This window comes from Phocoena phocoena, chromosome 18 (genome assembly GCF_963924675.1).
Source record: "Phocoena phocoena chromosome 18, mPhoPho1.1, whole genome shotgun sequence".
Classification (NCBI taxonomy): domain Eukaryota; kingdom Metazoa; phylum Chordata; class Mammalia; order Artiodactyla; family Phocoenidae; genus Phocoena; species Phocoena phocoena.
The window spans coordinates 23,211,302-23,233,755 of NC_089236.1; the positions used below are offsets into that span (position 1 = coordinate 23,211,302).

The following is a 22,454-nucleotide window of genomic DNA, read 5'->3' on the forward strand; positions in this document are numbered from 1 at the left end:
TCTTTTTCAGAAAGGTGCTTTGAAAAGTCTTATAAAAATACATTTCTATATAAGCTGTGCAATTCTCGGGAAAAGTCAGACCAAACAAATTGCAGCCAGTTAAATTTATCTTGTCATAGAACTAAGAAAACAAATGCTTTTCCTCTGCTGCCCCAGCACCCTCTGCGTCTTCTTCGACGGGTGGGCAGCACACCATTCTTTCCTTTTGCCTTTCCTGACGATTGTAATTTGGGCACACTCTTTACCAATCTCACGGGGAGTAGCTCCTTGCTTTTCTTTCTCCCTCTTCCCAACTTTTTCTCCCTCTCTGAATACATTTCACAGACGACCGTCTTCGAAAATAACAACATCAATTAATTTTTGAACTTAAAAAAAAAATCACATTTAGCCCTGAGTCTGCCCTCTCCATTGATGTGTCATGTGCGGAGTAGGCTGTGAGGGTCTGATAAGTCCCGTTTGTGAAGTCTCTTCAGTAGGAGGCCAGGCACTAGCCGCTCCACAGACAGGCTGTTTATTTCATCCAGCCCTGCTCCAGGTGGTTTGACAGTTGACCCGCACATCATCCCGGGAGGATGCAGCTTCGCCTCTGTGCCTCCCACTGAAAGCTGTTCTTTGTCACTTATTTGTTTGGTTGTTGTTGTTTGTTTTGAATAGACAACAGTTTTTCCCATGACAGCTCCCCCAGTTAACAATGACACTTTCTCACCGCACTGCTCTTCTTCCCCTTTTGCAGAATCCGATGATCTCCGTGGGGACCCTGCGCTCAGCCATCAAAGCACTCCCGCCCCTCAGGATGTTCGTAATTCAATAGTAGATGCAGGCGGCGTTGAAAGCATCACACAGTGTCCCCAGCAGCTTCCTCAGATGATGGCTGCAGGTAAATGTCGGTGGCCAGCACGGAACACAAACAAGGCATTTTGCGTCTTAGTGGAAAGCCTCCCCAGCCATGAAAATAAGTATTGAACCAGGAGCCTGGGCTCCTCAGAGAAACCAGGCTCTGGAACTAGTGAACCTCAAAGAGCATTAAGTCAAATTTAACTTATTTTGCTGACCCCCTTTTTTTTTTTTTTTTAAGCTCTGTGCTATTTGTCTTCAATATTATTTATTTGTTTATTTTGTTTCGATGAAAGCCTGTGCTTATAAGAAATATTTCGGGAGTCACTTTAGAAAGACACCTGCGTTTCCTTAATGTACGTATGTAAATAGTTTGTAAAGGACGGAATATGTTACAAGGTAACACTTAATAAATTCAGTCAGGACCAACTTGACTGCTTGACATCTGATTTTAGAGATTTTATTAGACGGTTAGAGGGAGTGCCCGCTTCAGAATTACTCTCGGAAACAGGTGAATTTATTTATTCTAAGCCAATTGACTTGTTTTACCCAGAGAGTCCCCTGGCTTTGCCTCTCCACCAGGGAACTTAACTAATGTTTCACCTGGAGAAGGAAGCGATTCTTCAGTTTTTTCCAGGGGTACTTCCTTAATGGCATGCTGCGTATAATATAAACTGCGTGTCATTCAGTTTCCCCCCAGAATGTGTTTGGAAACTCTTTTATGTTTCTGCCTGGAGAAAGCACCGCTGTAGGTTACAGTGCTATTATTTTTTGTGGTTTGGGAATGTGCTTAAACGAAGCCTCACGTCTCTAGAAATGCGATTTGTTTTCAAAGAGACACCATTGCCTGTGGACTCTAAATCAGAGTTTCTTCCCCCCTACCCCATCACAGCAGCCGATGGTTTGGGGAGTCTCGCCATCGACACGACCCAGCTGAACATGTCAGTGACGGACCCCACCGCCTGGGCCACCGCTATGAATAACTTGGGCATGGTTCCCGTGGGGTTGCCTGGACAGCAGCTCGTGTCAGGTAAGCTTGCTCTTGGGTTGGAAGATGCCTGCAACCACGCCACTGGGTGTGGGCGACAGGCGCCTTGGCCGTCTTTGCACGCGCAGGTGTTGAGCCCGGTCTGGGACTGATGACCGGGGCATGGTTAGGCAGGCTGTATGCCTGAGATTCTTCTCATCACCTCGCTCTTCTGCCTAACGGCCATTCTCAGAAAAAGCCACACGCGGTTATCTCTCACCGGTGGCACTGCAACACCAATTTTGTATTTTAAATGGGTAAATAGAAGAGCTGATATTTGCTTTCCAATTTACAAAACTCTTCCACAGACGTTACGCCATTTGATTCCACAGCCGTCTCTTTGAGACAGGTATACACTTACGGTGGGCGTGGCTCTTGTTCATGTTCCCGTGTTAAAAACAGGGAAAGAGGGGTCCAGAGTTTGGGTGACTTGTCCAGCACTGAAGTGGCAGAACTTAGAAACCCAACTCAACGGACACTGCGTTCCCTGTTTTCTTTCCGTCACACTTTGAAATAGTAATAACAGTCGTGTATTCAATATAGAAAAAGTTTGGAGATGTCACAAAGTAGAAGGTCATTTGAAAGAGTTGATCATTTAATTTAACACATGTTTATTGCAGATTTTCCATGTACCCTGTAACAAGTGCTTTGGGAAATAGAAAAAAATATATATGTATGTAAGTGCCCTCGAGGGTTGAGTGAGCATATCTCCCCAAACTGAAAAACACAGCGACAAAAAACAGCAATAAAAATAATGTGTAGAATCAGGTGCTAAGAGGTGGTTCGGTAATTTCCAGAAGGATCAATGCCTGGGGCTCTGAGGGAAGATGTTATCAGGGAGGTGGGACTTGAGCTGTCTGGAAAGATACATAGGGCTTCAGTATTCACTTATTCAACACACATTTTTTCCCCCTACTTATTTATTTATTTATTTATTTTATTTTACTTATTCATTTTTTACAGCAGGTTCTCATTATTTACTTTATACATATTAGTGTATACATGTCAATCCCAATCTCCCAATTCATCCCACACACCCCTCACCCGCCGCTTTCCCTGCTTGGTGTCCATACATTTGTTCTCTTACCATCTGTGTCTCTACTTCTGCCTTGCAGACCGGTTCATCTGTAACATTTTTCTAGATTCCACTTATATGTGTTAATATACAATATTTGTTTTTCTCTTTCTGACTTACTTCACTCTGTATGTCAGTCTCTAGGTGCATCCATGTCTCTACAAATGACCCAGTTTCATTCCTTTTTATGGCTGAGTAATATTCCATTGTATATATGTATCACAACTTCATTATCCATTTGTCTGTCAGTGGGCATTTAGGTTGCTTCCATGACCTGGCTATTGTAAATAGTGCTGCAATGAACATTGGGGTGCATGTATCTTTTTGAATTATGGTTTTCTCTGGGTATATGCCCAGTAGTAGGATTGCTGGGTCATATGGTAATTCTATTTTTAGTTTTTTAAGGAACCTCCATACTGTTCTCCATAGTGGCTGTATCAGTTTACATTCCCACCAACAGTGCAAGAGGGTCCCCTTTTCTCCACACCCTCTTCAGCATTTGTTGTCTGCAGATTTTCTGATGATGGGCATTCTGACCATTGTGAGGTGATAGCTCATTGTACTTTTCATTTGCATTTCGGTAATAATTAGTGATGATGAGCAGTTTTTCATGTGCCTTTTGGCCATCTGTATGTCTTCCGTGGAGAAATGTCTATTTAGGTCTTCTGCCCATTATTGGATTAGATTGTTTTTTTAATATTGGGCTGCATGAGCAGTTTATATATTTTGGAGATTAATCCTTTGTCCACTGATTCATTTGCAAATATTGTCTCCCATCCTAAGGGTTGTCTTTTCATCTTGTTTATAGTTTCCTTTGCTGTGCAAAAGCTTTTAAGTTTCAATAGGCCCCATTTGTTTATTTTTGGTTTTATTTCCATAACTCTAGAAGGTGGGTCAAAAAAAGATCTTGCTGTGATTTATGTCAAAGAGTGTTCTTCCTATGTTTTCCTCTAAGAGTTTTATATTGCCAGGCCTTACATTTAGGTCTTTAATCCATTTTGAGTTTATTTTTGTGTATGGTGTTAGCGAGTGTCCTAATTTCATTCTTTTACATATAGCTGTCCAGTTTTCCCCACACCACTTATTGAAGAGGCTGTCTTTTCTCCGTTGTATATCCTTGTCTCCTTTGTCATAGATTAGTTGACCACCGATGCATAGGTTTACCTCTGGGCTTTCTATCCTGTTCCCTTGATCTATATTTCTGTTTTTGTGCCTGTACCATATTGTCTTGTTTACTGTAGCTTTGTAGTATAGTCTGAGTTAGGGAGTCTGATTCCTCAACATTGCTTTGGCTATTCAGGGTCTTTTGTGTCTACATACAAATTTTAAGATTTTTTTGTTCTGGTTCTGTAAAAACTGCCATTGGTAATTTGATAGGGATTGCATTGAATCTTTAGATTACTTTGGATAGTATGGTCATTTTCACAATATTGATTCTTCCAATCCAAGAACATGGTATATCTCTCCATCTGTTGGTGTCATCTTTGATTTCTTTCATCTGTGTCTTATAGTTTTCTGAGTACAGCAGGTCTTTTACCTCTTTAGGTAGGTTTATTCCTAGGTATTTTATTCTTTTTTGTCACAGTGGTGAATGGGGTTGTTCCCTTAATTTCTCTTTCGGATCTTTTGTTATTAGTGTATATGAATGCAAGAGATTTCTGTGCATTAATTTTTGTATCCTGCAACTTTGCCAAATTCATTGATTAGCTCTAGTAGTTTTCTGGTGGCATCTTTAGGATTCTCTATGTATAGTATCATGTCATTTGCAAACAGTGATAGTTTTACTTCTTCTTTTCCAATTTGTATTCCTTTTATTTCTTTTCCTTCTCTGATTGCCATGGCTAGGACTTCCAAAACTGTGTTGAATAATAGTGGTGAGAGTGGACATCCTTATCTTGTTCCTGATCTTAGAGGATATGCTTTCAGTTTTTCACCATTGAGAATGATGTTTGCTGTGGGTTTGTCATATGTGGCCTTTATTATGTGGAGGTAAGTTCCCTCTATGCCTGCTTTCTGGAGGGTTTTTATCATAAATGGGTGTTGAATTTTGTCAAAAGCTTTTTCTGCATCTATTGAGATGAGCTTTTGGTTTTTATTCTTCAATTTGTTAATATGGTGTATCACATTGATTGATTTGTGTATATTGAAGAATCCTTGCATCCCTGGGATAAATCCCACTTGATCATAGTGTATGATGCTTTTAATGTGTTGTTGGATTCTGTTTGCTAGTATTTTGTTGAGGATTTTTGCATCTATATTCATCAGTGATATTGGTCTGTAATTTTCTTTTTTTGTAGTATCTCTGTCTGGTTTTGATGTCAGGGGGATGGTGGCCTCGTAGAATGAGTTTGGGAGTGTTCCTTCCTGTGAAGGTTTTTGGAAGAGTGTGAGAAGGATGGGTGTTAGCTCTCCTCTGAATGTTTGATAGAATTCACCTGTGAAGCCATCTGGTCCTAGACTTTTGTTTGTTGGAAGAATTTTAATCACAGTGTCAATTTCATTACTTGTGATTGGTCTGTTCATATTTTCTATTTCTTCCTGGTTCAGTCTTGGAAATGTATACCTTTCTAAGAATTTGCCCATTTCTTCCACGTTGTCCATTTTATTAACGTTGAGTTGCTTGTAGTAGCCTCTAATGATGCTTTGTATTTCTGTGGTGTCCGTTGTAACTTCTTCTGTTTCATTTCTAATTTTATTGATTTGAGTCCTCTCCCTCTTTTTCTTGAGGAGTCTGGCTAAAGGTTTATCAATTTTGTTTATCTTCTCAAAGAACCAACATTTAGTTTTATTGGTATTTGCTATTGTTTTCTTTGTTTCTATTTCATTTATTTCTGCTCTGATCTTTAATGATTTCTTTCCTTCTAACTTAACATTAGTTAACCGTATAAGTTTGGATTTTGCTTTGTTCTTCTTTCTCTAGTTCCTTTAGGTGTAAGGTTAGATTGTTTATTTGAGATTTTTCTAATTTCTTGAGGTAGGATTGTATTGCTATAAACTTCCCTCTTAGAACTGCTTTTGTTACATCCATAGGGTTTGGATCATCGTGTTTTCATTGTCATTTGTCTCTAGGTATTTGTTGATTTCCTCTTTGATTTCTTCAGTGATCTCTTGGTTACTTAGTAACGTATTGTTTAGCCTCCATGTGTTTGTGATTTTTACGTTTTTTTCTCTGTAATTGGTTTCTAATCTCCTAGCATTGTGGTCAGAAAAGATGCTTCATATGGTTTCAGTTTTCTTAAATTTACCAAGGCTTGATTTGTGACCCAAGATGTGATCTATCCTGGAGAATGTTCCGTGTGCACTTGAGAAGAAACTGTAATCTGCTGTTTCGGATTGGAATGTCCTATCAATATCAATTAAATCTGTCTGGTCTGTTGTGTCATTTAAAACATGTGTTTCCTTATTAATTTTCTGTCTGGATGATCTGTCCATTGGTATAAGTGAGGTGTTAAAGTCCCCCACTATTATTGTGTTACTGTTGATTTCCTCTTTTATAGCAGTTAGCGTTGGCCTTATGTATTGAGATGCTTCTATATTGGGTGCATATATATTTATAATTGTTATATCTCCTTGGATTGATCCCTGGATCATTATGTAGTGTCCTTCCTTGTCTCTTGTAACTTTATGTTAAAGCCTATTTTATCTGATATGAGTATTGCTACTCCAGCTTTCTTTTGATTTCCATTTGGATGGATATCATTTTCTATCCCCTCAATTTCATTCCGTATGTGTTCCTAGGTCTGAAGTGGGTCTCTTGTAGACAGCGTATAAATGGGTCTTGTTTTTGTATCCATTCAGCCAGTCTATGTCTTTTGGTTGGAGCATTTAATCCATTCACATTTAAGGTGATTATCGATATGTTTGTTCCTATTACCATTTTCTTAATTGTTTTGGGTTTGTTTTTGTAGGTCCTTTTGTCCTCTTGTGTTTCCCACTTAGAGAAGTTCCTTTAGCATTTGTTGTAGAGCTGGTTTGGTGGTGCTGAATTCTCTTAGCTTTTGCTTGTCTGTAAAGCTTTTGATTTCTCCATCGAATCTGAATGAGATCCTTGCTGGTAGAGTAATCTTGGTTGTAGGTTCTTCCCTTTCATCTCTTTAAATATATCGTGGCACTCCCTTCTGGCTTGTAGAGTTTCTGCTGAGAAATCAGCTGTTAACCTTATGGGAGTTCCCTTGTATGTTATTCGTCGTTTTTCCCTGTTGCTTTTAATACTTTTTCTTTGTCTTTAATTTCTGTCAGTTTGATTACTATATGTCTTGGCATGTTTCTCCTTGGGTTTATCCTGCCTGGGACTCTCTGCGCTTCCTGGACTTGGATGGCTATTTCCTTTGCCATGTTAGGGTAGTTTTCGACTATAATCTCTTCAGATATTTTCTCGGGTCCTTTCTCTCTCTCTTCTCCTTCTGGGACCCCTACAGTGCAAGTGTTGGTGTGTTTAATATTGTCCCAGAGGTCTCTTAGGCTGTCTTCATTTCTTTTGATTCTTTTTTCTTTATTCTGTTCCGTGGCAGTGAATTCCACCATTCTGTCTTCCAGGTCACCTATCCGTTCTTCTGCCTCAGTTATTCTGCTATTGATTCCTTGTAGTGTATTTTTCATTTCAGTTTTTCATTTTTCATCTCTTGTTTGTTTGTTCCTTAATTCTTCTAGATCTTTGTTAAGCATTTCTTGCATCTTCTCGATCTTTGCCTCCATTCTTTTTCCGAGGACCTGGATCATCTTCACTATGATTATTCTGAATTCTTTTTCTGGAAGGTTGCCTATCTCCACTTCACTTAATTGTTTTTCTGGGGTTTTCTCTTGTTCCTTCATCTGGTACATAGTCCTCTGCCTTTTCACTTTGTCTGTCTTTCTGTGAATGTGGTTTTCATTCCACAGGCTGCAGGATTGTAGTTCCTCCTGCTTCTGCTGTCTGACCTTGGTAGATGAGGCTGTCTCAGAGGCTTGTGCAAGTTTCCTGATGGGAGGGACTGGTGGTGGGTAGAACTGGCTGTTGCTCTGTTGGGCAGAGCTCAGTAAACTTTAATCTGGTTGTCTGCTGATGGGTGGGGCTGAGTTCCCTCCCTGTTGTTGGTTGTTTGGCCTGAGGCGACCCAGCCCTGGAAGCTGCAGGCTCTTTGGTGGGGCTAATGGCAGACTCTGGGAGGGCTCATGCCAAGGAGTACTTCCCAGAACTTCTGCTGCCAGTGTCCTCGTCCCCGTGGTGAGCCACAGCCACCCCCTGCCTCTGCAGGAGACCTTCCAACACTAACAGGTAGGTCTGGTTCGGTCTCCTATGGGGTCACTGCTCCTTCCCCTGGGTCCCAATGCACACACTACCTTGTACGTGCCCTCCAAGAGTGGAGTCTCTATTTCCCCCAGTCCTGTCGAAGTCCTGCAGTCGAATCCCTCTAGCCTTCAAAGTCTGATTCTCTGGGAATTCCTCCTCCCGTTGCTGGACCCCCAGGTTGTGAAGCCTGACGTGGGGCTCAGAACCTTCACTCCAGTGGGGGGACTTCTGTGGTATAATTGTTCTCCAGTCTGTGAGTCACCCACCCAGTGGATATGGGATTTGATTTTGTTGTGATTGCACCCCTCCTACTATCTCACTGCGGCTTCTCCTTTGTCTTTAGATATGGGGTATCTTTTTTGGTGAGTTCCATTGTCTTCCTGTCGATGATTGTTCAACACTTAGTTGTGATTCCTGTGCTCTCGCAAGAGGGAGTCACACACTCAACACATTTTTTGATACACTGTCCTCGTGCAGTCACTCCAGCAGTAAACCAAATAGGCATGGTCCCTGCTCTCCCAGTATTTGCAATGGAGAAGCAACAGTTATTATAGTGTGGTCATTGTTATATGTCAGAAGAACAGTTCACTTTTGCGCATCAAGTTAGCTGAGGGTAGACGGTATGCATTAAGTAGAAACCAATTGCCTTTGGAGAGTTAATAAGTTTCACACCCACGAACCTGTGTACTTTGAGTTGAGTTGACCAAACATTTGGTTTTTGGTTGTTGTTGTTTGTTTTTGTTCTTTTTGTCAATATGGGCCATACATGTAAAAGTCTAAACTAGCTGTAGTAAATTATATATAATGTGTATGCATGTGTGCACATGTATACAAACATATATGTACACACACATACATATATAAATATATATGTGGTTTCTTATTTAATATAAGAAAGAACATGAGAAGAGAGGACAGGAAAGCGAGAAACAGAAAAAGGAAAGTCAAATATTGAGTTAAAAGCATTATACTTAGGATTTTTATAAAATTCTCCAAAATGTTATAAAATTCATACAGTTGAGGATTGGTCTGCTATGGGATGTGTGTGTATGTACATAAAATGACATTCTCTATGGTTTGAACATGCGTTTATCTGGACTCCTTTTCTCTAAAGCTAATCTAGACAGCTAATCTAATAAGTTGAGAGCAGAGATTTGTATGTTTCTGCCCAAATTTTCTCAACTGCCTAATTGAAAGATTCCTATAGCAGAAATTACTTTACTCTTGTCTCCACCTCCCACTCCTCTCAGAAAGTGTTGTGTGACTTCCAGAGTAAGCCACAGCCTCAATAATTCATGATTTTTTCTTACGATTTTGAGTCTTCTGACGTTTTAACCATGACCAGTTTATGATTTTCCCAGTAACTTACCATGAAAAGAATTACAGCCCTACTTGTTATAGAAGATTTACCGTATCTACTGTGAATTACATTCTCTGTCTCTCGTGTTAGCCAAACTGCTTCAACTGTGTCTGAGCCTTTTGCGCTCTTCCTGAGCATCCTTCATCATTCCCCTCATCCAGCAGCTGAAGTACACTCTGCTTTGTTCTCAGGGCTGCCAGCAGACTCTCTTTAATGACCCTCTCTCAGGGTCAAGTCCTGTTTTATTTGGTGAGTGTTTATATGTTTTCCTCCAGTCTTTTTTCTATGCAAATATTTGAATCCTATTAAATATAAAATTTTCTATTGTGTATTTTTATTAGCACCTTATCCTAAATTATTTTTCCTTTCTATAGTTTTATATTAAAATTTTAGAATAATCCATTAAATAAATCTTCCACAGTTTTCCTGTATTTACATTTAAGCTATTTCCATTCTTTTACTCTTACTAACCAAGTTTCTTGGGAGAACATAATCTCTTCAAGTATGTAAAAACATTTTACCTTTTCTGTAAAATGATGATTATATCTGTTTCCTGGGATAGTTGTGAGATTATAATATGATAACTTCACATACAGTAGCTGCATAGTACCTACACATAGTAAGCATTCATTAAACATTAACTGTTATTCCTTCCTTCCTTCCTTTGATGTTTTTCAACAAATAATATTGCAGTGAACCTTTTTTATGCGTAGAGCTTTGCAGCAATTAGAATTATTTTGCTTGGATGGACTACTACGTGTAGAATTAGTTGGTCAAAACAAATGAACATTTTAAACTTTCTTGTTAAATACTGGGTAATTAATTTCCAAAATATAAACATATATTTAATATTTACTGACTTGATATACAAAGATGGCATCCTGTTATTTTACTTTATTTTATAACTACTCCTTTTAAATTGTATCATTTTCCTGCATTTATTTTCTATTCATATTTACTCTTTTGTAAATATATTTATTACTTTCATACTATATCCATTTATCACATAGGGTTCTGGGTGATTTTTTTATTAGCTTGTATTTGGTCATTACTTTTAAGCATTTTAATCTTTAAAAAAATTTTTTTTTAATTTATATTTATTTTTGGCTGTGTTGGGTCTTCGTTTCTATGCGAGGGCTTTCTCTAGTTGCGGCAAGCGGGGGCCACCCTTCATCGCGGTGCGCGGGCCTCTCACTATCGCGGCCTCTCTTGTTGCGGAGCACAGGCTTCAGATGCGCAGGCTCAGTAGTTGTGGCTCACGGGCCCAGTCGCTCCGCGGCACGTGGGATCTTCCCAAACCAGGGCTCGAACCCGTGTCCCCTGCATTGGCAGGCAGATTCTCAACCACTGCGCCACCAGGGAAGCCCTAAGTATTTTAATCTTGACGTTCATATTTTCTAAAAATATTTATCCAGTCTGTATTTTGCCTCTTTAGTATTGTTCCTTTAAAAAAAAAAAAGTTTAACATTTCCTTTATGAGTCCTTTATGGTTATTTCATTTCTAAATACAGAAAGGTTTTGCCCATTCTCTACAGTTGATATATAGTCCTAACTTGCCATGGCTCCATGAATGTACTTCCTTCTTTTATCAGAAATTCATTTCTTAGGTATATTTCAACCTGTTGCTGAAATACCTATTCTGTACTACTGATCTCTTTTTATTCTGGCACCACATTGTTTCAATTCTTATAGCTTTATAGTATATTTATATAAAATATCTTTTTACTGTACCCAATGTGTGGTGCTCTTTGTTTCTTTTTCCCATAGTCGTAGAGCCACAGAATGTTACTCCTGGCCCAGTTTTCATGCTGGTGCCTCTTTGAGGCAACCTTTAATGTCTCAGAAGGGACTTAAAGATAATTTAGTGTATCCTTCTTTCCAAGAAATCTCCTCTAAAATGTCTCTGACAGAATTATGGAGAGGCTGGATTTTATGCGCGCTTGGCTTTCTCCCAAAGTTTCTGGTATTTCTAAGTGACCAACGCCTCTTCCCATGTTTGTTAAAATTAAATTGACACTAAATCCCTTTCCTTACTACTTTTTTACTATTTTTTGAGAGATTAAAATTATCGGCCAAACAAGGCACACATTTTTCATATCCTCTGATTTTAATCCAAAGGATTTCCAAGGAAATCTGAGGCAGTTATTGCTGCCACATCACGCCATTTTGATGGGGCATTGCGAGCTCCCACAGTTACACCTCCTTCATTTTCCTCCCCTTTCATCATCACTCACATGTTCCCCACCACAATCCCATTCCCACTTTCATGAAAGTCCCCATTTACCTTCTTCATATGAAGTGCTACTTGAGATCATTACATTGAATTTGTTTCTTTTATCCAAAATACACCATTCTACTGGTACGCTGGTATACTAAATCCCATACTCGAAGTCCTCCTTTGTGTATGAGCTAATATTTCCCTCCTTATGGTATTGTATGTTTATTTTATTCCTCATACTTTTAGATTTGTGGACTTTAAAATTTTTTCTTTTTTTTCTTTTTTAATTATCAATTCTTTCTGCATTGGTATAGATCCAGGTTTCCTAAACTGGCCTGTTGGGATATCAGTGTCCCACAGTTGTTAGGTAGGGTGGATGTCATGTAAGTATTTACGTGACCTAACAAGCATGGCAAATTCTGGGTTTAACACAAGTAGGTTGCTTTCTTTGTGGGTTCCTCAGAGCCTTTACTCTGCTAATGAGTAATGCACAGTGTAAAAGAGTGGTATCTCTTAGGTAGGATTCCCTAGACGTAATTTAGCCTTTTAAAGATATCTATTAGCATCTCATGAGACACTAGAATATAGCCATCTAAGCCAGACTTTTCCCATCAACTGTGGAGATCCCTCTCTAGGACCATCCGTCTTTCTTTGCCACATATGATATCTTCCTTGCGATCTAGTTTACGATCAATTTTGTTTGTTTGTGTTTTCACTGAACAGTGTCCCTGCCTAATCTCAAGTTTCAGAATAATCCTCACGTGGTCTGGTGTTGCCTGAAAGCTTCTTCCCAGTTTCCTACAATACACGTTGTCTCCTTTCAGGAGTGCCCCAATCCCCACCTCTGGTGTCATCAGCTGAAACCAAGAATATCAAATCCCGAGCTTTGACACCATCTGTGTGACCAGCTGCTCCCTTCCTATATACCCTGGCTTCTTCTCCAGAGTTATCATCATCAACTGGAAAGCTTGGGAAGCAGCAGCTGAGTCCCCAGGTGTTAAGTTGTTTGCCCAGGCCTGCCTGGGAACGGGTAATATTCCTGGACGTTCTCTGACTGTGAGATTATACCTCGCTTTGCTGTAAACTTTTTGAAGTTTTCTTTCCTAATGTCAGCAATCTCTCCTTAGCTGTTACTGACTTTAAGTGGACATGCATCTCTTACCCCAGGTTTCTCAGTGTGCCATTTGTTGTATTTCAAATACATGTTCGGAAAAGGCATCACACCTCCCTGTTAGCTGTGGAAGTGCCACGTACCTTATCGCGTCTTAACCTGGAGCTTAACCTGGAGAGGTCTCAAAAGACCTCTTCCCTCTCACAGGTATCCGAGTTGTTCCTTGGTTCCTACCTTGCGGTTTCTCCTGAAGCTCTGAGTTTGCTCTCAGCGCCTCTGTTCTCTGCCACTCTGGGGAGAGCTGAGATTTACAACTCATGGGGACAGTCCCCTCTCTGTCCTCTTCCTCTCTCCGACTTACGGATGCCCCCATTCATTTTAATTCCACTCTGCTTCCTCAGAATATTTTTTCTCTAGTTTCCTTGTTGGGTTGTATAATCCTCCCAGGAACAACTTTATCCTCTTCAGTATGCCCAGATATGAAGAGGCATTTGTTAAATCCTTTCATCTCCTGAAGCATCACTCTTTTAACTGGGATTTATTGAGCCAAACGTACTGAATACTGGGAATAAAAGACATAGACCTCACTCTCCTGTATTAGACCCTAGTGGGGGAAATAGAGAAGAGGGAATAAGCAAATACAAATCAATGTAAGTGGTTCTGCCACTAGCAGATAAAGGGTGCTATTGGATGTCGCTGAAAAGCGGTAAGCAGGAGTGTCATATGATTAGAGCTGTAGTTTTTGTTTGTTTTGTTTTTGTTTTGTTTTGTTTTTTTATGATTTTTATTGGAGTATAGTTGATTTACAATGTTGTGTTAGTTTCAGGTATACAGCAAAAGTGAATCAGTTATACTTATATCCACTCTCTTTTAGATTCGTTTCCCATATAGGCTATTACAGAGTATTGAGTAGAGTTCCCTACGCTATATAGTAGGTCTTTATTAGTTGTCTGTTTTATATATGGTAGTGTGTATATGTCAATCCCAATCTCCCAATTTATCCTTCCTCTAGAGACTGTCATACTGAGTGAAGTAAGTCAGAGAGAGACAAATATCATATGATATCTCTTATATGTGGAATCTAGAGCTGTAGTTTTACAGAGCACTTTTATTAAGTCCTACAGACAGCCGATGGGAATGAGGGAAGATTGGCAGCAAAGAGATCAGATGGGAGGCTGTAGCAGTTTCCCAGGTAAGAGAAAATGATGGCAATAATAATCATGGTGGTAGAGACAGAAATGAAGGGACCCATGAGACATTTAATTATAGAAAAAAAAACAGGAATTGATGACTGAGTCCATGTGGAACGTAAGGCAGGTAAAGAATCAACAGTGACTCCTGGGCTTGTAGCTTTGGAAATTGTGTAAATGGTGGAGTCATTGACTGAGATGGGGAAGGCTGGAAGGGAAAAGGGTGAGGGAAGATGGCGAGTTTCTCTTTGGCTGTGTTGAATACGAAGAAGCTGTTGAAGGAAACACGTGGTGATCAGTCACACGTAAGGGGTCTAGAGCTCATGAAAGAAGCGGGTATGGAGATGTGGCTTTGGCAGTCACAGCACATGGATGGCCATTGACTCCTATCTCTACTAGTTACACTTTTGCTGTGGAATTAGAAACAGGCCCCCAGCTGCTCATGCAGGTCTCAGCCTAACCTCTAATTGCATCTCCAAATAGCTCATTCATCTGTGCCCTCTCTTTTGACCCACTGGATTGCTGTCTGTTGCTGGACTTCGATTGAAATAAGAGAAGTAGTCAGAGACTTTAAAATGTAACCTCGGGATCTATACCTGAAGCCATCTCATCAGCGCACAGAGACACTCAGATAGACTATCTGATGATAAACCATCCCCCATACTCGTTTTTAAGATGAAAATTATACTCAGGCCAGCAAACTTCCTTTCTTTAGTCCCTTCAGATATTGATGGTGACACTCTGTCACAGGCATGATTAAGGGATGCAGATAGCCTGGTGCTTAGTAGTTGGACTCTCTAAAAGATGATGCTTGGTCCTCTTTTGTTTTCCTTTTCCATCTTGTTGAAAGATTTCTCATTATCAAGTGTCAGAAAATAAATAGGCCCTTGACTCATATCTCACAATTTATGTACCTGATTTCATGTCTCCTTGACAGTTCTGTTATACTTTCCACGGTTATTTACCCTTTTCTCCCCAGGACAGCAGGACAGTACATTGGTGTATTCATTCATTCACTACAATATTACTGAAAGTTCATAACGTACAGCGTGTGTTACAAGACACCAGAGAAACAGCAGTTTACATGACAGACAGGTGATGCCCCTGTGGAGATACACATTTCTAAAGAAGCAGATGTTATCCAAGTAGCTGTGCAGGTGATTATATAATTACAGTTGTGGGCTGTTACAAAAGAGGGATGGGAGCCTGACTTTTAGCTCAGAGGCATTGGAGTGTGTTCAGAAAAGGTTCCCCTGAAGAAGTGATATTCGGCCTAAGACCCCAAGGATAAATGAAAATTATCCTGGTAGCAGGAGGGAAGAACAGGAAGAAAGGGCGAATTTGGGAAGATGAGAAAATTCTAAAAGCAGAGAATTCCCTGTGGAAAGGCCTGAGGTGATAAGAACTTGGCTCTTTCAAGGAAATGGAAGTAGGTGTATGCATGGGCAAGAAGCGGCAGTTGGCACGGGGCGGGTTGGCAGATTGGTACTTAACATATGTCTGGAGAGGTTGGCTGGGGCCAGATCCTGCCTGCCAAAGCAAGGAGTACAGATTTTGTTGGAAGTGCAGGCTGTTGAAGGATTTTAAACAGGGAAGCAACCTCCGACTCGTGTTTAAAAGAGAAAAAAAGTCAGCCAAGTTGTTTTATAGGGACTGGATTGAAGAGTGGTGAGAGGCACCTGACCTCACACCTAGAGGCTTCTGGAAATCCCAGAAGAGATTAATGGTAGCATGGAGTATTGAGTACCTATTACGTGTCAGGCATTGCCGTAGGCGCTGGGGATGTACATGCCCTCCTGGAGCTTTCGTTCTAGTGCTTTGTTTATGATGTGTGTGTGTACAGTGTTTCTAGAGGTGAGACAATTTGTAGATAATTGTTTCCAAAAGCTGTAATATTTCCTTCTGCCTGTACTGTGTACTGTATAAGGTAATTGATGTCACTTCAGACAAATCAAGGCTTGTCCTCCAGTAACTCTCCACAAGTGACAACAGCCCATATCCTTGTTGGCTAGAGCTGTTAGGAAGTGAAAGTCCTTTCCAGATGCTTGCATAACATAATATAGTTATTTGAAATATAGTCATTTTCTTCTCTTCCATGGAATGAAGCACATAAACATTACTTGCTTTGTAAATTTACTCCCTTATAGATTGACTTCTTTTGAATTATCGATGTGTAATTTCTTTCTTCCTGTGTATGCCATAACAATTTTTTGGAAAATTTTAAACTGGTTTCCGTCTCTTGATTAGCTTAGTCTTTATTTGGTCTGCTGTACTGTGGTATATGTACCAGTCAACTAGCGTGTTGGACTACGCAAGTCACTTTCTTACCTACTAGCCTAAAACTAGAGAAAATATATTCAAAGAATTGCATGCATATTTGTATATGCATATATCTATACATTTATATATGTATACATAAATGTCTTTACATAAATGTCTATACATAAATGTATATATCTATACATTTATATATGTATAGATATATATTAAGTATACACATATTGCATAGAAATATAACGTGTACATGTGCATATACGTTGCAAACACATGCATTCCCTAGCTTTCTTGGTTTCCTTTTCTTCCGCTGGGATAGAGAAGCTTTGATATCTTTGACAGCAACATGAGCTGAAGGGAGATATTTGCATTTCATAATGGAAAATTGTATCCTGGCCCTACAGTAGACATTCTAATGCAGCCGGGAACAGAAAGAAAAACCAAACAGTTTTATTCCGATATTAAAATCAATTTGTGTGTTTTCTGTCTTGTGTGCACACATGCGTATTACTGTGTATTGGAGTTTTGTTTTGAATTAATGTCAACGCCTTTTATTTGTAAATATAGAATAATTGCATAGCGACTTCTGTATCTTGTTTCTTTTATTTCCTTTTATTTTGCAGCCTTATCATTTTCTGTGTTCCATATTGTGTTTCTGAGTTGTAGATATATCACATTATACCTTTATATAATTAGGCTATCATGTATCTCACAGACTGTGACGGACTCTACACTTATACAAGCAAGAACCATATCGAATTCATCTTTGTATTTCCTCTATCATCAAACACAGAGCTGGGTGCTCAATAACTATATAGTTGATTGAATGTGTGATTTGATTTCTTTATATAATTAATTATCTAAAATGTATTAATTTTGGAAAAGTCACTTTTATACCTGGTCCTTGGACTGTTCTAAAGTATAGCTTTTATGTCATTAATCATGGTTAGATATGAAGGGTGGCCGTAACCATCAGCCTCCTTATTTGATGTCTGTGAGATTTGATGTCTTTTTCTACTTGTTATCTTCCCATCTCTCCTTATCATGCTTATTCTTTCATTTATCTTCTTATACGTGTGAAATATATTTATAACAGCTGTTTCAGTGTACTTATCTACTAAGTCTGTTATGTGTGATGTTTCTAAGTTCTTTCTATGGGTTTTTCTCCTTGTGATGGGTCATATTTTTCTATTTCTTCTTTGAATGCCTAGTAATTCTTCGTTGGATGCCAGACATTGTGAATTTTACATTGTTAGGTGCTGGGAGGTACACCTCAGGCTCTGTTTGGGTTTCTCTTCCCTGAGTTAAATCCTCAAAACTTTCTAGACAGCAGACTGGGACAATCATAGGTTTCACTTCATCTGTCTCTCTTCTCTCGGTAATTACTGTCCTGTACTTCCCGTTGTCCAATCCCTGAAAACTGTCACTTCATGTATTTTGTCTTACTTTTTAGCTGCTTGAAGCAGAAGGTTTAATTCTATCCCTGTTGCTTCCTCATGGCTGCAAGCAGAAGTTTTCAAAGTCTTTTGAAAAAAATGTGTGTGTGTGTGTGTGTGTGTGTGTGTGTGTGTGTGTGTGTGTGTGTGTTTCCCTAGGGACATAATCAGTATAAATCTGAGGCTATGCTATGAATGGTTTTACTAGGAATACTGAAAACAATAGTAATAACTCCACCAGTTACTGAGCACCTAGTATGTACCAAATACTCTAAGTACCTTGCTTCATTTAATCCTCTGCTAGCTAAATATTATTAACCCCATTTTCCAGATAAGGGAACCGAACTTGGGTGATGTTAATTAACTTACGTAAGGTTAGCCAGGTAGAATGAGGCAGTGCTGGAATGGAAATCCAGGTCTGGCTGCCTAAACTGTTTCCACTCTATCAGGAATTGGGGGGAAATGATTAAAACAAAACCTCCTACATTTTTGCCTCAGGCCAGCCCTATCTTCACACTTTTACTTTTAAAAATAAATACCTTAGGTAGAAATATATCTTGTGGGATGGGAGGGAGTGATGATTGTAGAGATTTTTTTGTATTGCATTGAAATTTAAAAGATTTCAGTTATTTAATTTTTATGCATATCATTTATTGTGCTTGAAATCTGGAGATTTCCATTAAAAGTTACAAGTTTAGGACTTGGGGTCCAGTGATCTAAGATCTGTACTAAAGTTTAACCAGGAAAAACTTAGTAATACAAAGTTGACTGCTATGAATAAGACCGTGGTGGTCATGCCCTCCAGTTAATGTCAGTAATCAAAAATGATCATAAATATAGGGCAGATATGTACATTTCAGTCTAAAAATAAGTAAAGAAAGCTCTCCCAAAGGAAAAAAGAAACTTAGAACTTGTCAGTGATTAACACACATCAGATGGACTTGAGTCCAGCATATGTGCTCTTGGGAAGGTACCAAATCCGGAGCAGGTGGGCTGGTTGGTTTGGTAACATGGGTGGAGGGAGTTCTTGGCTGAAGGATTCTGTTGATGCTTTCCCAAAAGAGTGGGAGGCAAAGTTATCTGGTGAGGTTAGGTGGGCTGATGAGGAATGAAAAGTTTGAGGAGGGAGAGCCCTTGAAGGCAGTCGCTGGAGGAGTGAGAAGAAGCTGATTATGGAAACTTAGGAAGGTTGACGAACACTCATTGCGAGCCTAGCGTGATTTCCCCCAGCAGTGCTGTATGTTCCCACTGGCGGGGGGTGGTGGGCACAGAGAGAAGGAGGGTGGCTTTTATCCAGGTTGGGTTTCAGCAGGTGGCTGAAATAAAAGGACAAGGGCACAAAGTGGATACGATGAGCTTTGCAGGAGAGCCATTATGGAGCCAGACCACACAGTTGACTGGGGGCAGAGCAGTGAAAATGGGGAGGACTGGTGTCAGGGAGAATGTGGAGGGGTCCCTGGATGGGAGAAGCTGGTAAGAGCAAGCAGGAGGTTGGAAGGGTTGGAAGGTGTGAGGGAGAAAGGGGAGTTAGCTGATAACAGCAATGAATGGGGACCCTTTCTGTGGTCTTTGCAAAGAAAAATCCTTTTCATTAGAAATTGATGAACTCTCTCTCTGCAAGAGGCAGACGGTGGCTTTAGAGCCTGAGGTCTTGGGTTTGAATCCAGGCTCTTTCCATTAGCTGTATAACTTCGAGCGATGTATTTCCCTTCTTTGAGTTTGTCTGTCTGTAGAGGGGACATAATACTCTCAACATCAGAGAACTGTTGCAGTTTCCACAATGGGTAATGAAAGTGTAGGACATAGTGTGGGGATCCAAAATGTTAGTTTCCTTTACCCTCATTGGAGGGCAGTGTAGGGAGGAGTAGTGGGGTGGGAGCGATCTTGGCCGACTCTCTATTTTAAGGGAAGGAAAGAAGATGTGGCCCCTCTAAACAGTGATTCCCTTGTTCTGACTTTCCTCCTGTTCTAGGAGCAGTGACAATGCTTCTCCTCTACAAGCCAAGTGGAGGCATCCACATGTACCAGAACACACCCATAAATTGTAGCTCTGTGACAATATTACTCAAAGTAATTTCCACAAGTCACTGTGTCAACTGTAGATTGCAGGGCCTATTTCAAACCTTCTGAGACATGAGGCCCGGAAATGACAACTGAAAACTTGAGAACATAACTCCTTGAAGTACTTCAGGGCCTGGGCTGGTGGGGAAACAAAGCAAAATGAAATACCCCGTTAGGCCTGGGAATGGGTAGGGAAACTTGTCTGATGCTGCATTTCCCTGGCCTTAACTGTAACGTAATTTTACAACTGATTTTTTTTGGTGAAAGTACCCAAGCCATAAAGTACCTAAAAGGGAGCTGCCAACGCAAATCTAAAAAATATATTTTGAACATCTACTGTGTTCAAGCACTGTGTATAATCTTATCTAACCAGGTTTTATCTTGGAGAAAAAGGTCTTGGGCATCAAGATACACATCCTTGAACTATAATAAACCATATTTTCCTCCTCGTTAGGGACATTTACTTGTTCTCATAGAAGGCACATCTTTGACCTTGAAGCCTTACTTCTGCAGGTTTATGCCTGTGGGCGAAGAGACACTTTATCCTGAAGAGCAAGGGGAAATACTGTAGTCTTCAAGTTCACTAAGGCTTTGCGACCACGAGGGCATCTTTAAAGAAATATTCCTCCCTTCACTGGCTGGAACTCTTGTGGTCTCCATCAGTTAATGCTTCCTAGCCATGTACTCTGTCTCATCAGGAAAAATAGGCCTCACACTCTAATGCGAGGCACCTAAAGTCTCCGCAGGGGACCCTTGCTCGGAGTGAATCACTGCTGACGAGGTTCTAACCAGAGGCATTTTCGTGAACTGGGCAATCACTCAAAAATGCTCGTTTTCTGTTTTCAAAACTTTGTGGCCTCTCTCGGAAACCATGTATTTGAGAACGTCTTTTTGAATGTGTTCATCCCCAGCTGTGAGAAAATACTGCCTTGTCGTGGGTAGGAAAAAAGCAATTTAGGGAAATTTTAGAGGAAGATGATGATGCCATACGTGTCTGGATTTCTGTGTCATCCTCGCTGGGGCTCGGCTGGGAGAGGGACAGGCCAGAGGCTCTGCAGGGGCCAGAGGAGGCCCTGACTGACTAGAGAAGCCTGGGAAGGCAGGAAGGTGCCGGAAAAGCCAGTCAGCATCGTGTAGGGAAGCAGAGCGCCGGCGGCCCCGGAGGCTGGGTGTGAATCCCCCTCTGCGCTGTCACATGGGGACTAAATGACCCTGGGCCAGTTGCACAGGTCCCGAGGGCCTTGCTATGCCCACCTGTCAAAGGAGGGTGTCCAGGTTCTCTTAAAGGTCTGAAATACTAGATTTAGGAAAATCCTCAAAATTCAAAACATGAGCCCTTACTATGCATAGTGACTAGCATCCAGGTAGTATCTTGAGGAAATAAAGCAGGATGGTAACTTTTAACAAGAACCACAGGAAGAGTATCTCTATAATTGAGGTAATCTTTCTGGCAGCAGTGGTGGTTTTTATTTGTTTGTTTGTGTATTGGTTCTTTAATGGACCCAGAGAGCCCCTGCAGAGTTAATCACACACCCAGCCACGGAAGTGATGTGGGAGAATCATTGTAAGGAACTTTCATCTTTCTAGGCTTTGAAGAAACAACTTGCAACACAGGGAAGGCAAGTCCTTTGGCAGAGCCGTGGCATCTACTGAATAACCAATAACCCAGGGCAAACGTGAGGGTGAGAGTCGTGTAGATGCTAGAAATCAGGTCTCAGTTCAAGCAGCCTTGGGAGCAGGGTGAACAGGGCCTTCTGTAGCTCACCTTTTCCTATCAACAGAGGGTAATAGGGTACAGACTATCTAAAATCCTAAGTAAGCGGCCTTGTTTGTTCGTATTTGTAGTTGCTCTTGGTCGTGGCTATATCTGATTTATGAATTGTCAGTTCCTTAAGGAAATTAGGAACTTCATAAACACATGAGTAAGGAGGAACCAGAAGTGTCTGTTTTCGTTTTCCCACCCACCTCCCTTCACAAAGCTCTTGCTGTTCCCGAGCCCAGGCTTAAACTGAGGAAGAGAGCCAACACAGCTTCCGTGCAGCCCTTTGCACGGTCGATGTGTGACGGGTTCCTTTTTTGAGTGAGTAAACCACGTGTTCTGTTTTCAACGGCCTCCTGCTGGGCCCCACGCTTAGGAAGGAAAAGGAAATAAGACCAAGCCTGTTCCAGTCATGTTCATGAGAACCTGAAAACAAGACATGGGGCAAAAAATAACTGAAATAAGAATCATTATCAAGAATTATTAAGAACCATTAATAAGGATCGTTAAGAATTTATCGTAACATGGTATCCATTGTATGGGAAGGTAAGAGCTCCAGCTCAGTAGAAGTAAGATTTGGGCGTTAGAAGGGACTTTAGATAGTAATATCTTATACTGGTGTTCAGGGTTTAATTTTTCAGAGAGATTTCAGATACCGTATTTCATTTAAACCTTAGTGATCCATTCCACAGTGGCAAATGTGTCTCATACTGTTCCCATGCAGACGTTACTAACCTATCGGGACCCTCTTTCCTACTGAAGTAGTGTGTGTTTTTATATGTCAACATGGCACTCCAGGCAGCCAACACCAGTACAAGCATGAAGAAGACTTTCTGCTGA

General features: G+C 40.5%; 1 protein-coding gene across 2 annotated transcripts in view; it reads left to right on the top strand.

The window, feature by feature from the left end:
- Nucleotides 1-723: 723 nt before the first annotated feature.
- Nucleotides 724-22,454, top strand: part of ENOX1 (ecto-NOX disulfide-thiol exchanger 1) — a 214,126-nt gene continuing 192,395 nt past the window's right edge. The window contains exons 1-2 of one of the 2 annotated variants that reach the window (XM_065895901.1): nt 724-877; nt 1,727-1,864. In XM_065895901.1, coding sequence (XP_065751973.1) covers nt 865-877; nt 1,727-1,864 — 151 coding nt within the window. In that variant the 5' untranslated portion in view covers nt 724-864. Of the gene's footprint in view, nt 878-1,726; nt 1,865-22,454 lie in introns of those variants that run through there. The other variant, XM_065895902.1, reaches the window with a different exon arrangement.